At 42.6% G+C, this 16,285-nt stretch overlaps 1 protein-coding gene across 2 annotated transcripts in view; it reads left to right on the top strand.

Annotated features, from left to right (window-relative positions):
* Window positions 1–16,285, top strand: part of MARCHF3 (membrane associated ring-CH-type finger 3) — a 94,996-nt gene that overhangs the window by 70,996 nt on the left and 7,715 nt on the right. For both annotated transcript variants that reach the window (XM_074954037.1, XM_074954036.1), the window contains one exon: window positions 1,978–2,182. In XM_074954037.1, coding sequence (XP_074810138.1) covers window positions 1,978–2,182 — 205 coding nt within the window. The remainder of the gene's footprint in view (window positions 1–1,977; window positions 2,183–16,285) is intronic.

Below are 16,285 nucleotides of genomic sequence, written 5' to 3'. Positions count from 1 at the left end.
TTGCTGGGGTGTCGTGTAAAAATGTGTTTTTTTGGAGTGAAATAATTATTTCTTTTTAGTTTTTTATCAAACTGAACTTACTAGCTCAGATCTGCATGTAATGTCATAACAAACACCACTGAGTTATGTTTTTTTTTAACTAAACAATGGGCCGGATTGTCCCTTCGCTTAGGCCACCTTTCACTACAAGACTGTAAAATCCAGTGAAGTGTAAAGGAAAACCCAGCCCTGTATACACAGGGCACCACTGAAGAGCAGCCAGAGCAGGGGTGGTGGGCAGCAGCAACACATTGCACAATAATGAGGAGGGGAAATCTGGGTCAGTGACAGAGACACAAAGGCACGATTCTTATAAGAAAGCCCTGTGAACCCAGAGCATCCATATGGAGTTGGCGTTTTCAAGGTCTCAGCCAAAAGATCCACGCACATGAAAATGCAGCTTATTCAATTTATTTGCCTTGGCCGGATGAACGGCTATGTTAATCCTGCTGGGATTTGAAACTGTAGGTCCAGGGAGTCCAAGCATTTCGAGGTGGATACTTAGTCTACCCGTCTAGCATGTTACAGTTCTAGCATTTCAGGGATCTATTCCTCTCTCATTTGTTTTTCATGCATGTTACTGATAGTTACATGTGTCTGAAGAAGGGAGAACTGAGTCCTTAAGGCTTTTGTAAGGGAGAGGTGCTCTTTCCCTCCCCCATCTGTGCCCCATCAAAAGTGATCCTTCTTTGGGCTGAGAAGAATCACACTGTTCCTTTCAGAACCCAATAATGGTGCTCCTTAGCTGGCCATAAGGAATTGCTCCAGATGTGTGGTGCTGCCTTCACCAGACCAGAGCATCCTGGATCTCTTTAGTGCCCAGTCACATGTGGCTTGGAGACACTGCTCATATACTTGGCAGTACATGGTGCTACCTGGAGGTCAGTTTGTGTCACAGGGTTATTGTTTCAGGCTAAATTAGAGTTTGTATGTGTGCGCGCATCTTACCCTGTACTTCAGTGGCAGAGATCATGACTAAGGCTATGATTTTGTCATGGAGGTCGCGGACTTCCACAACTTCCAAAGACCTCTGTGACTTCAGCCCTGGCAGCTGGGAGCTGCAGGGTCCTGCCACTGTGAGAGGTGGCAGGGAGCTGTAAGGTACCCTTGCCACCTGAGGCAGTGGGCCCCCAAGCTCTCAGCCAACATGGGCAGCGGGGGTACCCAGTAGCTCCCAGCTGCTACGGGAGGGCTGTGGGATTCCCACAGCACTCCTTACCACTGGGGAGGGAGGCAGGGGGACCCTGTAGCTCCTCTCTGCCAGTGGTGGCATGCCAGCTGGGGGGAGGAGGTAGGGAGGACCCTGGAGCTCTGAGCCCACATGGGTGGTGGGGGTCCCAGAACTCCCAGCTGCCCTGCAGCTGTCCAGTCCCTTCCTATTGTGTCATGGATATTTTTAGTAAAAGTCATGGACAGGTCATGGGCAATACAGAAAAATTCATGGAAGCCCCTGACTTTTACTAAAAATATCCATGATAAAAATCTTAGTCTTATCATGACTAGCATCCCTGTAATGGGCATCCACGTAACGGGCATCCACTTTGGGATAGGGTTAAAATATACTCTGCTCCACTTAGAGATTTCTCTTGTAGTACAGCCCCCAAAGTGTTTCCTGGTGTATTTCTTTCTCTACTTTGTGGGAAATGATAAATTTGTCAGTGTAAGTAAATTGTCTGTCTATTCCCTTCTCCAACGGTTAAGGACTTCCTTCCAGCTTGTAACTGTATAGACCAGAAGTAGCAGCAGTTCTGAACAAGAATATCAAAGTGCCTTCAGTCGTTAGCCTGGGGATCATGCCGTATGCTAATGTATAAATCAGGGTGAACTATAGACACACTGTGAACGTTCCATCTTGTTACGTTGGAACATGGGGTAAGAGAAATTAGGTGCTTTACAACCTCATATACTGACCAGCAACTTCCCTTTCTTGTTTGGCAGCCCTTTCAATGACAGGCCAATATGCAGGATCTGCCATGAAGGCAGCAGTCAGGAAGACCTGCTCTCTCCATGTGAATGTATGGGAACCCTGGGGACTATTCATCGCAGCTGCCTGGAGCGTTGGCTGTCCTCTTCGAATACCAGTTACTGTGAACTCTGCCACTTCAGGTTTGCAGTAGAGCGCAAACCCAGGCCGTTAGTAGAGGTCAGTAAATGAGCCATGTCCTCAAAAGCTTAGTTTTAATGAGCAAGTGATGTATGTTTTACACCAGGACCACAAAGCCTTTGCAGCTTCACTGAAGCAAAAGAAAAGCGGTGAACTTTGGGCATTGGGAGGTGGGGGCAGCAGCAGAGCAGGAATAACAAAACCTTCATTTTGAAGCAATCAGCTTAAGTGAGAAGAATGAAATTGATGGTTTTGCTTCACGGTAAACATCGAAACGAACATCATCTTGTGAACAGTTTGCCTCAAGTAGAAAATGCTTAGTGATCATTTTGGCTGGACTGGTAGAGAGCCATCTAGAAAACGGATTTTTTTTTTTTCAATCTATGGAACACTAGACAAACGTTACTTGGGATAATGAATATAGGTCAGGAATTAATTAACCCCACAAATCTGGCTTCTGTTTTTAGCCCCTAGAAAGGAATTGTTCTTGTTGGAGGTTTTACTTTTTAGCACTTTTCAGATGACCCTTTTGCCTCTTCTTGCCTGTGCACCAGACTTCAGAGTAATATTGGGCAATCATTTTCCCTGTCAGTTAAAATGTTGCTATTGCAGGTGGCAAACTTCGTGGCCTGAGGGCCACATCTGGATATGGAAATTGTATGGCAGGCCATGAATGCTCATGAAATTGGGGGTTAGGGTGCGGCGGGGGGGAGGGCTCCGGCTGGGGGTACGGGTGGGTGCTCTGGGATGAGACCGAGGGGTTCGGAGGGGGGGATCAGGGCTGGGGCAGGAGTGCAAGCTCCAGGATTTGCTTACCTCAAGCAGCTCCCAGAAGCAGTGTCATGTCCCACCTCTGGCTGCTATCTGGAGGCGTGTCCAGGCACCTCTGTGCACTACCCTGTCCACAGGCTCCGCCCCTGTAGCTCCCACTGGCTGCAGTTCCTGGCTAATCGAAGCTGTGGAGGTGGCGCTTGGGGCAGGGGCAGCGTGCGGAGCCCCCTGGCTGCTCCTACGCATAGGAGCTGAGGGGGGCACATGCCGCTGCTTCCAGGAGCTGTGCGGAGCAGGGCAAGCCCCAGACCCCACTCCCCAGCAGGAGCTGGAGGGCTGGATGTGGCCCCTGGGCCACAGTTTGCCCACCCGTGGGCTATTACTTACTGCAGTTGCTTAATTAATGTACAAAAGTGCCTGGTCTTGTGGTAAAAAGCAGTCAAGATATGGGTTTGACTTGGCTGATAAGCTTGCGTCTCCCTTATTTTGACTTCTGAAATATTGTGAAATTTGAGTCCCTTGTGTAATTAAAACTAAATTGCTTCAAAATGAAGGTTTGGCTATTCCTGCACTCCTGCCCCCACCTGCCAACACCCAAAATTCACAGCCTTTCTTTTGCTTGAGTGAAGCTGCAAAGGCTTTGAGTTCTTTATGAAAATAGTGAGAAACATCTTATTTCATGTTGGTTGGGGACACAGAGGTTTGATCAAGTGCTGTATGTGCTTCATGTGTGGCTGATTTTGGATTAGTACTGTATGTTTACATGGAAAAACTGACAATATAAATGGAAAAAAAAAATTTTTTTCCCATCTAGTTCATAAGCAGCAGGAGGTGGGTTCTACATCCACCAATCTCATCATTTATCTGATTGCAAAAAATTACATCGGCCCAATTGGATGGGAGTGGGCGATCTTCTCCAGGGACTACCAGCGATGCTTTGTGTTGGACCGGTTTTAAACATGAGGACACAGCAGCTTCTTTAGTCTTTCTTGGGTTCAGCAAAGCAAAGATCTTCTGCTAGGTTGTACATGTTCAGTATTGAATACTAGGAGCTATAGTTTTGTCAAGTCATAACAGGAGGGGGAGGAATCCTTTTTTCTGGCTCCGTCCTATCCCCTGTTTTCCAGTGGCTTGTCTGAGCAACTGAACAAGACTCAAGCCTCACAGTTTGAGAAATCCTGATTTTGGATGTTCCCAGGCTAATAATGACTAAACAGCAAAATCATCATCATTTGGCTATACTCAATAAAGGTGACATTTTCTTATCAATCCATTCTGATCCTGAATCAAGCAAGGTGCAACAACATAGATCTGTTTGTGGTTTGAGGTCCCTACCATTGTGAATTTTCCTCCTAAGAAACAAGATGAATGACCTTGAGACCGTGTGAAACAAACAGCTAGATTTTAGGGTCCAGCCTGTTTCAACTTTGTCCTCACTATGACTGCTCATGAAATTTTCATTGTACAAATGGAGTGTGACATTTTTCAGAGTTAATGATGAGGCACAACTTGAGAGCGAAATCTAACTCTTTCAGAGCTGGGGGAGGCTAGCTGTTTGATCTCCCATGCTGAAGTGACCTCTCTCTCTCTCTCTTTGACAAAAAGTAACCTTTTTTAAAAATTGTCTTTCGTTTCTCATTTGAAGGAGAACCGAGAAGCAGGTCCAAGCACATTTCAAAGTGGTACACATTGTTAGTTACCATTTTACGTTTTGTTATGCAATGTTTACTTGATCTTTAACTACCACCTCCCTAGAGGTTTTTATAGGGCGATCAACAATGACGTGAAGAAAAGGGTATAACGAATGCACCATTTTTTAAAATGGTTTAAATCCTCATTTAATCTCAAACCACTTTTTTGGTGTAAGATCACAATGAATTAAAGTTGGAAGGAACAAAGTAATAAAAAGGGAAAATATCTGGCTTTTGAGCAAAAGGACAAATCCAGCTAGAAAATATCACAAGTTACCTTTATTTCTATTCATATCTTTATCATGAGTATAAACGAAGCTTAAAGTTTAATATATTGCTTCTTGAAAACAGTGCACACACCTAGTCTAACCTAATGATTTTTCTGTAAAGAAAAACTGAATCTTCTTCCCATTAGAAGAAAGGTTAAACCATTTTCTTAGAAAGCAACTAAGAAAAGGGCCTGGATTATATCCTCCTTATTCATCCCTCTCGCAGCTTGAGCACTGCCTGTTATATTGCTTAACCATGGAAGGGAAATGGTTTAAACAAAAACAAACAGATATTTACCGTGTCTGAGCTGAAAGTTTCACGCCCTTCAAGACCACTCAAGCTCTTAACACCCTAGAGAAGTTGGGGGTGGCAGGTTTAAAGTGAACTGAGCAATAAGCGGTTTAGCGGCTCATTCCGCCATATTGCTCCCATGTGTAGTTTATTATTATAGCACCAGAAGATTCCTCTGCATTTGTAACAGTGTGATCAGAACAGCTGTTGGATTCACTAGATTTTTTCAGTCTTGTTAGTAATTTTCTTCTTTTTTTAAAAAAGAAAGAAAGAAAGAAATCAGATATTCCCTTGTTTGTCAGAAGATTGATTGGCTTCACCTTGAAAAACCTCTAGTATTACTCTGGACATGGAATAAATCCATTATGTGATAGTTGATGTGTGTGGATCTGATGTACTTTGTGACCAACTGGAGGGATCTCAAACAAATGCATCATCTAATGGAACAAAAGTAAAAGTAAATTTACTTAGGATGTGATCCACAAAGATCCTTAGGTGCCCGAGTCCCGCTTGTCGGTACCACTGTGATCTGCAGAACTCCCACTTGGCAGCCACTGACCCACATAGGTCCCTAAATTCACTTGGTGCCACAGGTGCTGACTTTCCTATGTGCTGGGGGTACTCGACCCCCGGCTCTGCCCCAGGCCCCACCCCCAATCCACCCTTGCCTCTGGGCATGTGCACTGTTGCCTTACTCTAAATGCCTGGGTGCTTATCTACAGCCTAAGCCCCAGAGCGATTCACGAACTAGGGAAGGTAGGTGTGTGGGAGCCTAATCTGGTTGGCTGCCTCTGAGTGCGCCTATTGGATCAGGCCCCCCTCATTCACACTAAGTAGCCAGGGCAGAAGACCCTCCCTTATGACCATTAGCCTAGGGGATTAGGGTACTCACTCAGGATGTGGGAGATCTCTGGTTCAAGTCCCCATTACTCCTAGAAAAAAGAAGGGATTTGAATAGGGATTGGCCACCTCTCAGGTGAATGCCGTAGCCACAGGGCTTTCTATCCAGTAGGGGTTTTAAAGTATGTGCTTCCTCCCCATTTCCTGCTCTGTCCTTGACTCTTAGCTTGTTGAGCAGTACATTTAGAAGAGAGCCATCGGGTCAGCTGAAATGTGCAATAAGTTATTAAGAAATAGGATTTGGAAAATGGAAATTCAGAAGAAAAGCTTCACATGATGTTTTGATCTTCCTTTTGGATCAAAAAGGCATGGCGGTATATTTCATGGTGGGAGAGATTAGATTTCCTCATTTCTTTTTCCTTTAACAGACCCAGCTGCTTGATAAGAATTTTGTGAACAATTTAAAGGGCATTTGTTCCCTATAGGCTGTGAAGGTTTTAGCCACATTGAAACTGGGGCTTGTTTTCACACATTTCAGTTATAAAAATTAATGAGATATACAGTAAGTCACATGATGGATAAGTATTTTGAAGGTGTTTTATCATATAGAAAACTTTTTAAAGAGTGCCGAAGACCCAGCATGTTTGCAGTGCTGCTGGATAGCAGTACATAAGAGTTCATCTTGCTACACTGAAACCTCTTTGTACCTTTTTTAAATTACAGCTCACTGGACAAGCACACTATGAGTGTGCCCTTTTATATGTTGCTCTGCAGAACATCCAGGACTTAGCTTAACACCTTCGGATATTTAGAGCAGACCCATGTAAGATTTTTCTCTTATTTCATGTACTTTTCTCCTGCCTACATAATAGTCAATGCTGTATTTCCATCAGCACAGGAGACAGTTAATAATTCAAGGGAGCACCCTGGGCAGAGACATCTGTTCAAAGAACTAGGATTGTTTGTACCAAACTATTATAATGTTATGATAATGAAGCCTTATTTAGAAGAGAGACTGAGGTGGCTCCCTGTATTTTCTATTGGATTATTTTCTAATCTCAAACAGATTAACTGTATTTAAGCAAAAAGTATAATGCATCAAGATTCTGCTCAGTCAATCTCCAGCTATGTTACGCTGAGGATATGTAACATCATCTGGTTCCTCTTGTGTCGTTTTAATGCCCATCATTGCAACAGCAGTAGATGAAATACTGAAAATGCATCCAAATACTATAGGAGGGTGCAAGGAAAGCAGATACATTAGTGCATAAACATGGGGAGATTAGAAATTTAAAAGCATTTTGTGTGCACCATATGGATCTGAGTAGCATTGCCTTTAAGGCCCTGGAAAATATGCTAGTCAAAGTATATCTCATCTTAACAACAGAAATTTGGATAATGATGTATTCTGACTTACAGTTCTATTTGCTATGTTCCCTCTTGAATTTAAATTTACACTACACTTTGACTGTTGACTTTAGAAGTTCTTGCCATATTTTAAATCAGACCAATTGAAATAGCACTTTAGATGTGTTAATTTTAAAAAATGAAACATAAGTAAACAGTGTGGGCTAGTGAAGAATCAAGTAAAGATAACATGAGCATAGTAATATTGGATAGATGTGAACTTCTTATTCTCTGCCAGCCCATCGTTAGCAATGGAGCTTGTGATAGGAAAAAACTAATTCTGGGCATGAAAGGATTAAGATGAGTTTGCATAATAATTAAAAACTTGTAGAAGCTTTGTGCTGAAATCTGAATTGACTTTCTGTGCAGGGCTTTGAGTGTCTCTCTCTCTTTTTATCCTTTGGGGTTCTTTCTGTGCATTTTATCTCTCTGCTGCTCAGTGAAGCAGAAGGCTAGTATTCAGTTACTGGAACAGAGGAACACCAGGAGATGTTTAACACAGTTAGCAAAAGGATAACTCTCAAGACCAGAAGGAAAATGTTTCAGATGCATAGTCAACAACAAGCAGCATTCAATTCATTCTGAAAAAAGTCAGAGAATCTGTATTTGGCAAGACAGCATTAGGGCAAGAGAGCAGATAACTTCATTACATAGTTCTAAGGGGAATAAAGGATGTGCTGCAAGATTATTTGAACTCCTTTCAAAGAGAAGAAAGGGGAGCACAGAAAAAACTGGCTAGAGAAAAAGTGATCATGGACAACTAATATATTTGCCTGAAACAGAGATTGACTCAGTGCGCTAAGAAGCAAAGAGCGGTACAACAGCTAACCCTGATTAACCTGTACTAAGTAACTGTGCAGTAATAAGACACTGGGATTGAAATCCTGGCCTAGTGAACTCAATTGAAATTTTGCATTTGATTTCAATGGGACCAGGATTTCACCTCCGGGGCCTGATTCTTGAATCCACACAGGCAGTGCAAAGCAGCTGTAAACCTGGTGCTTTGGACACTTCATAATTCCCCTTGAATAAAAAGAATGAGAGGTACAGTGCCATTGTAGCAGCTTTGTCACCTTCCCTCCCGCCAGACTCCTCTGCCATAGAGAGATGACAGAGGAAAAGGGTGTGGCAGGGGTGATTTTATGTCCCAGTCGTCCCCACCTGCGGGAATGGCCCCTGGGGGCCAAAGGCAGATAGGCATCTTTTTGAGAAGCATTGCAGTTTCAGTATTCTTAATTTATAACGAGTATTATAAAGAGAAATCTAGCTTAACATACAGCTTTCATTGACTGCTAAGGTAATAAACACTTCAGCACCCTAACTTTTTTTAAATTTTTTTAAATCTCTTCAAGTTGTATGTATACCATTTACTAGCCACTCTCAATGGGGAAAAAGAAAAGGAGTACTTGTGGCACCTTAGAGACTAACCAATTTATTTGGGCATAAGCTTTCATGAGCTACAGCTCACTTCATCGGATGCATACTGTGGAAAGTGTAGAAGAAGATCTTTTTATACACACAAAGCATGAAAAAATACCTGCCCCCACCCCACTCTCCTGTTGGTAATAGCTTATCTAAAGTGACCACTCTCCTTACAATGTGTATGATAATCAAGGTGGGCCATTTCCAGCACAAATCCAGGGTTTAACAAGAACGTCTGGGGGGGGTGGGGGTAGGAAAAAACAAGGGGAAATAGGTTACCTTGCATAATGACTTAGCCACTCCCAGTCTCTATTCAAGCCTAAGTTAATTGTATCCAATTTGCAAATGAATTCCAATTCAGCAGTCTCTCGCTGGAGTCTGGATTTGAAGTTTTCCAGACTCCAGCGAGAGACTGCTGAATTGGAATTCATTTGCAAATTGGATACAATTAACTTAGGCTTGAATAGAGACTGGGAGTGGCTAAGTCATTATGCAAGGTAACCTATTTCCCCTTGTTTTTTCCTACTGCCCCCCCCCCCCGGCCCCACTTCAGATGTTCTTGTTAAACCCTGGATTTGTGCTGGAAATGGCCCACCTTGATTATCGTACACATTGTAAGGAGAGTGATCACTTTAGATAAGCTATTACCAGCAGGAGAGTGGGGTGGGGGGAGGTATTTCTTCATGCTTTGTGTGTATAAAAAGATCTTCTTCTACACTTTCCACAGTATGCATCCGATGAAGTGAGCTGTAGCTCACGAAAGCTTATGCTCAAATAAATTGGTTAGTCTCTAAGGTGCCACAAGTACTCCTTTTCTTTTTGCGAATACAGACTAACACAGCTGTTACTCTGAAACCTAAGCAAGTCAGAGGCTCAGGCAACTTGGAACAACAGAAAAAAATAACTCTCGTATTCGTTACAGAAGTCTGCTGTTACAGCATTTTTCTCTTCTGACTTTCCTCAACCCCTTTCTGGCTCTCTTGTAGTACTTGGGTGTGAGGATATGAATGAGACAGGAAAAACCTGGGTGGAGGGAGGGCTCAGAATACTTACCAGAGAGGGAAATGCAAAAACACTACGTGTCATTTACAAGGCTCAGGCGTGAAAAGAAATTAACTAGAGTAAAGGACATCAGATCTTACACTGCCCACATAATAAAAAACCATTCTCATCAATTGAGAAGAAATGCAAATGGAGTGTGTTTCCCCTTTAGGGAAGTAGCCCTGGTTTTTTTCGCAGTTCAGCAATGAAAATATGCTCTATTACCTTGGTTAGACGCCATCAACTCCATCTACAGAGAATCCAGTCCAGTGTTCAAATAAAAAGCAGTTTCATCATTATTTTATTCTTCCTTCCCTTAAAACTGCCTCCTGCTTGAGCCAATGTCAGAATTTACCAATGTGTCCGTTTTTGTGCTGTAATTTAATTGGGCAGACAGGCACAAATAAACCGATACTTTGCAAATATTTCCAAAAGGAGACATTTTTAGTGATTACATTGGCTTGTAACTCCACAGTATTCTTACTCCACTCCCTCCAAATACTCAGAAAACATTCTCACTGGGAATGAGGCAAACCTAAATATATGAATGCATGAGGTTTTTTTAAATGGCATGTGGGGGATTGGATACTAGCACTTAAAAGAGAGCTGAAGCACAGCCTTATAATGGACGTATAGTTACAAACTTATATTTGAAGAGGCTATTGCTTTGCCATAATAAAACTACATCCAGCTGCAAAGCCTTGAAACCCTTACCCTCTACCTCCAGAAGCAAAGGCCCTCTATCAACTGCGTTAAAGGAACCTGTTAGTTAGTTGTCATCTACACACTTTCTAAAGCGAAACAATCCCATTGACAGTAACACGTTCACAGATCTACATAGTGTCAATCTTTACATCAAAAGCAAAACGCTTCCCACTGACCTCAACAAAAGGAGGGACTAACTACAACAGAAAATTGTTAACTTTGCCTGATTACAAACTGTTTTCTACAAGTATAGCTGGTGTCTCAGCTTTCAAGGAGCATGAGCTGCTTGGAAGGTTTGCTGCTTTTTAGCTGAGGGGAAACAAGTATCAGGAAAAACAGGCAAAAATTCACATCAGGGTAGCTATTTAAGTACCTGTAACTCAAAAACAGCTTGGTGGATTTTCCTTGAAGGTTGTAGAATCTTCTTTGCCTCCAGAGTAAGTCTGGCAATTTTCCAAGCCAAAGTTATAGGGGAACCAAAATAGAGCTTTATAATGGAAGCTGGCTGCAACCTTAGGCCCTGATCCTGAAAACACTTAGGCATGTACTTAACTTTAGCCAAGTCATCTAATTGAAGCTAAGCATGTGAGTAAATGTTTGCCCAGTGGGAGGCCTTAACGCTGGAGAGGCTACTACCAATGCTCTTTCTGCTAGCAGCTGTATTTATTTAGTTTGCTGTTGCCCTCCCCCCTACCAAAGTATGCCTAAGACGCTACTTCCAGATATCTGTCTCCAGTTTCTGCTTATTTCCTTTTCCTAAGTGTAGGACTTCATGATCATGAGACATACCACAAAATGCCTCAAGTCCAATCTTACATTTCAGGAACACAGTTCTGCGTTTTGTAATGTTTGCTCTGACATGATGAAGTAAACCAGTTAAGAGGAAACTTTGCCCATTTGCTCAGCTCAGGAGTCTGAAGTTTCAAATTATTTGATGAGGTCAAATCATTTCTCAGAATATTTATGTTGAAAGGGGATCTTTGGAAATTTCATATCGCTACCTGTGTGTGTGTGAAGTTTTCCTTTTAAATACCAGGGATGGTTTTGGAGCAAAATTATGCTGGTCAGAGATTTGTCTCATTGTAATCCATTAATTGGCTTGTAGACATAAAGTCCTCCAGGAGTGTCACAGATTCGTGAGTGCTGGAGTTTGTATTTGGATCTTTAAATTACTTGAAATATGTGGAGTCACATGAAGCCAGTCAAGTCTATGTTAATTGAACAGCTTTGAAGATGACATAGCCCTGGTCTACACTGGGCGAGGGGGGGAGAATCGATCTAAGTTATGCAACTTTAGCTACGTGAATAACGTAGCTGAAGTCGACGTACTTAGATCGACGTACTGCAGTGAGTTGACTGCTGCTCCTCCCCCGTCAACTCCACCTGCACCTCTCGCAGAGCTGGAGTACAGGAGTCAATGGGAGAGCGCTCAGGGGTCGATTTATTGTGTCTAGACTAGACACGATAAATCGATCTGCACTGGATCAATTACTGCCCGCTGATCCGGCAGGTAGTGTAGACATACCCTGGCAAGGTAGATGACAACTTAAAATTCAACTCTGCTTTGAAAAGTAACTATGGAAAAATGGCACATTCATACACAAAAGATCCCTGGGTGTTGTCAGTCTGTCAGCGTGCCTACGGATGGGATATAAATGTTTACTGCTGTTCGCTCCTCTTTGCACAGTGGAGATAAGAGGAAGTGGGTTGGATTCTGGTCCTCCTTGTGCATCAGCTGAATTGATTAGTACATGCTAATCACTTACACCTGTGCTGCCTAAGAACTTTTACATGTGTCACTGCGGGCATAAGGCTGTAGGTGCTGCAATAGCACAATAGAGTGGTGGTCTGTCTAATCTGCTCTCCTGTCTCTGAGAGCAGCCAGAACCAGGTGGTTTATAGGAAGGTACAGGAAATCCTGAAGTGGACAATTATTAAATAACCTTCCCATGGCGAAATTGCCTTCCTAAACCTTGTCAGTTGGTGGTTGGCATATGATCTAAAGCATGAGGCTTTAGCTCCCTTCTAAAAAAAGAAAAAAATATAGCTCCTCTTTACTATAATAGAGGATGTTTTCAATTTCCATGTAAATGTTATATTTTTTTCTGAATCTTACTAGGCTGTTTGACTCAAATATAGTTTGTGGCACTGAAGTTCCATAAGCTAATTATGTGTTGTATGAAAAAAATTCCTCTTTATTTTTTTAATTTAATTTATGTATTATTTTCCTTGGATATCCCCTGCTTCTCGTATATGAACGGGTAAATGAGAGCACCCAATTACCTTCTCTCTAACATTCATTATTTTCTGTATTTCTATCTTATACCCTCTGACTTTTTCCCTTTCTACACAATTCCAGCATTCCTAGTCTCTTTTCATCTGGACGTCTCTCCAGGCCTCTGATCATTTTTGTTGCACGTCTCTGGACCTCTTCTATTTCAGCTATATCTTTTTTGAGATAGGGTGACCAGAATCGAGAACTGTATGCCAATGAAGACTTGATTTATTAAACTACACTCTGATATTTTCAGTTATTTTCTAACCCATTCTTTATATAGCCTGTTTGTTTGCTTCTCTAATTTGTCATTGCACATTGAGCAGAAGTTTTCATTGAATTGTCCACATGGACTCCTGGTCTTTTTTTCTTGAGTGGTTTCAGTTACTTTGGAACTCAGTAATGTGTACAAATATTTCAACTGATTCCTTCCAGTCTGCACTGCTATGCATCTGTCAACATTGCATTTGCATGTGCTATCATGCTACTCATTCACCTGGCCTCCTTAGGACCTTCTAAAGCTCCACATAATCTCTTCTAGTCTTTACAAACCTACATTATTTTGCGTCATTTGCAGATTTTGCCACTTCACTGTTTTCAGATAATTAATAACTATATTAAAGAACACGAGTCCTAGTACCGAAGATGGGGCACGTTACTCTTAATCTTTTGCCTGGCTAAAAACTGACCATTTATTCCTGATTTATGTTTTGTTTCTAGGCTGGTTCTATGAAAGTTCTTTACCTCTTCCCCCCATGACTACCTAGTTTCCTTAAAAGAAAAGGAGTACTTGTGGCACCTTAGAGACTAACAAAAGGTGCCACAAGTACTCCTTTTCTTTTGCGAATACAGACTAACTCGGCTGCTACTCTGAAACCTAGTTTCCTTAACAACGTCCTGGGAAGGACTTGGACAAAGGCTTTTTGAAAGTCGGTATCATGTCCGCTGCTTCTTTATTATTTTGCTGACAAACTCCAAGAATTCTACTAGAATTAGAGGTGCATGTTTTTCCTTTATGGAAGCCATCCCAGTTTGGTCCTATCATATCCATCTAAGTGCTTTATAATTCTGTGTTTACATATCATTCAGGCAGTCCTTTGCCCTGCTGAACTTTTGTTACCAGTATCTGATATCCTAGATCAGTGGTTCTCAAACTTTAGCAACCCAGGGACCCCCATTTTGATTTAAAAAATGTTGCAGACCCCAAACCCCTCCACTCAGCCCAAGGCCCCATCACCACCCCACCTCTTCCTGCTCCCAGTCCACCCCTGCCCCCTCCTCTTTCTGTCCCCTCAGAGCGTGCCCCGTTCCCGCTCCAGCACCTCCTTCACGCCGCTGAACAGCTATTCCCCAGCATGCAGGAGGCACAGGGAGGGAGGGATGGGGACCAGTTGATCAGCTGGGCCGACAGACCCCCTGGAGTACCCTTGCGGACCCCGAGTTTGAGAAATGCTATCCTAGATTAAATTTGTGACATTGCCACTGCCAAAAAAAAAAATTTTCTTATGACCAGAGCACACTAAAAAAATCTTTTAACAATTGTGTCTGGAAATTGACTTTAGTTTCTTGTGGCAGCTGTGATCTAATGTTGGATTGCACATCGGGCAGAGTTTGGGTTGTGTGTTCTATTCCTGAGTTTACATTGACTCATTCTGTTGGTTTAGGCAAGTCATTTAGTCTCTCTGTGACGTAGGGCTAGCCTACACTGGCACCGTTAAGGCGCTGCCACGGCAGTGCTGCTCGCTCTTAAAAAAAAAAAAAAAAAAAAAAAAAAAAAACCCATCTCATGAGGGGCGTGGCTCCCTGCATTGGTGTACTGTCTACACTGGCGCTTTAGAGCGCTGAAACTTGCTTGCTCAGTAGGATGATTTTTCACACCCCTGAGCGAGAAAGTTGCAGCGCTGTAAAGTGCCAGTGGAGACAAGCCCTTAGTAAATTGGGGCTAGTAATGCATGCCCACTTTGAGATCTACAGATAAAAGTGTGAATATTTCTTTGAACTAAACAAATATTTTGGTTAAAGCATGACCATTTCCGTGGAATCTCTCCCTTTTCAAGGGTGGGAATATCTACCATCCTTAATTTACTGTAGAAACCATTGAGACTTATTGAATCTTATTTTTTAAAAGCGCAAATCAAGCGCTGCAGCGCAGAGCTGACAGTACCATCTGGCCCTACATCTCAGTCTTTCACAGCATACTAGCACCTCTATACCTCAGGATCAAATAGTCCACTCAGCACTTTGCTGGCATCATTGTGCAGGTTTCAGTTTCATGAAAGAATTTGCTGGCTTGACTTTTTAGCTGTAAAGTAGGTTGATAGTGCACGTTTCCAAAACAAAAGACTGAAAACTAGATTCTAAATAGAAGCATATTTAGGAACAAGGGTGTGCTACATTGGGAGGAAAAGTGCAGTGACTGAATTCATGCAGCCACTACAGTGGATTATACATTTGCAGTTTTGGCTTCATAGTTCAGAACAAGCTTCTGAAATATAAAGCATTTACGCTCTAAGACCCGCTTCTAACCTAACCCCTGGAATGTCCTTGTTAAATTAATAATTGCCCTGTCCATATTCTCTTCATCCAATACCCAGTTTGAGTCAATCTTTGCTATTTGTCCCACTGGACCAGCTGGGTCAGATACGATGGAGCCATAGAGCTGGGTGTCATTAACACAGGGGTAGGCAACCTATGGCGAGCGTGCCAAAGGTGGCACACAAGCTGATTTTCAGGGGCACTCACACTGCCCGGGTCCTGGCCACCTGCATTTTAATTTAATTTTAAATGAAGCTTCTTAAATGTTTTAAAAACCTTATTTACTTTACATACAACACTAGTTTAGTTATATACAGTATCATAGAGTTATAGCAAGAGACCTTCTAAAAACTTTAAAATGTTTTACTGGCACAGGAAACCTTAAATTAGAGGGAATAAATGAAGACTCGGCACACCACTTCTGAAGGTTTGCCGACCCCTGCATTAACATATGGAGGCAAAAACCCTAATTGACTTCAAGACTGTGCTTGATAAGTTTATGGAGGGGTTGGTATGGTGAGACTCCCTACAAGGGCGTGTAGCTGATCTGCGACTGCTAGCAGCAAATATCCCTAATGGCTGCTGATGGGACACTAGAGGGGGAGGGCTCTGAGTTATTACAGACAATTCTTCCCCAGGTGTCTGGCTGGAGGGTCTTGCCCACATGCTTAGGGTTTAACTGGTCGCCATATTTGGGGTTATGAAGGAATTTTCCCCCAGCTCAGATTGGCTGAGACCCTGGGGGTGGTTTCGCCTTCCTCTGCAGCATGGGGCACGGGTCACTTGCAGGTTAAAACTAGTGTAAAGGGTGGATTCTCTGTAACTTAAAATATTTAAACCATGATTCGAGGACTTCAGTAACTCAGCCAGAGGCTAAGGGTCTATTACAGGAAT

This window comes from Natator depressus, chromosome 5 (genome assembly GCF_965152275.1).
Source record: "Natator depressus isolate rNatDep1 chromosome 5, rNatDep2.hap1, whole genome shotgun sequence".
Classification (NCBI taxonomy): Eukaryota; Metazoa; Chordata; order Testudines; family Cheloniidae; genus Natator; species Natator depressus.
The sequence above is the reverse complement of the archived record's forward strand: the minus strand, read 5'-3'. Positions and strand labels throughout refer to the sequence as shown.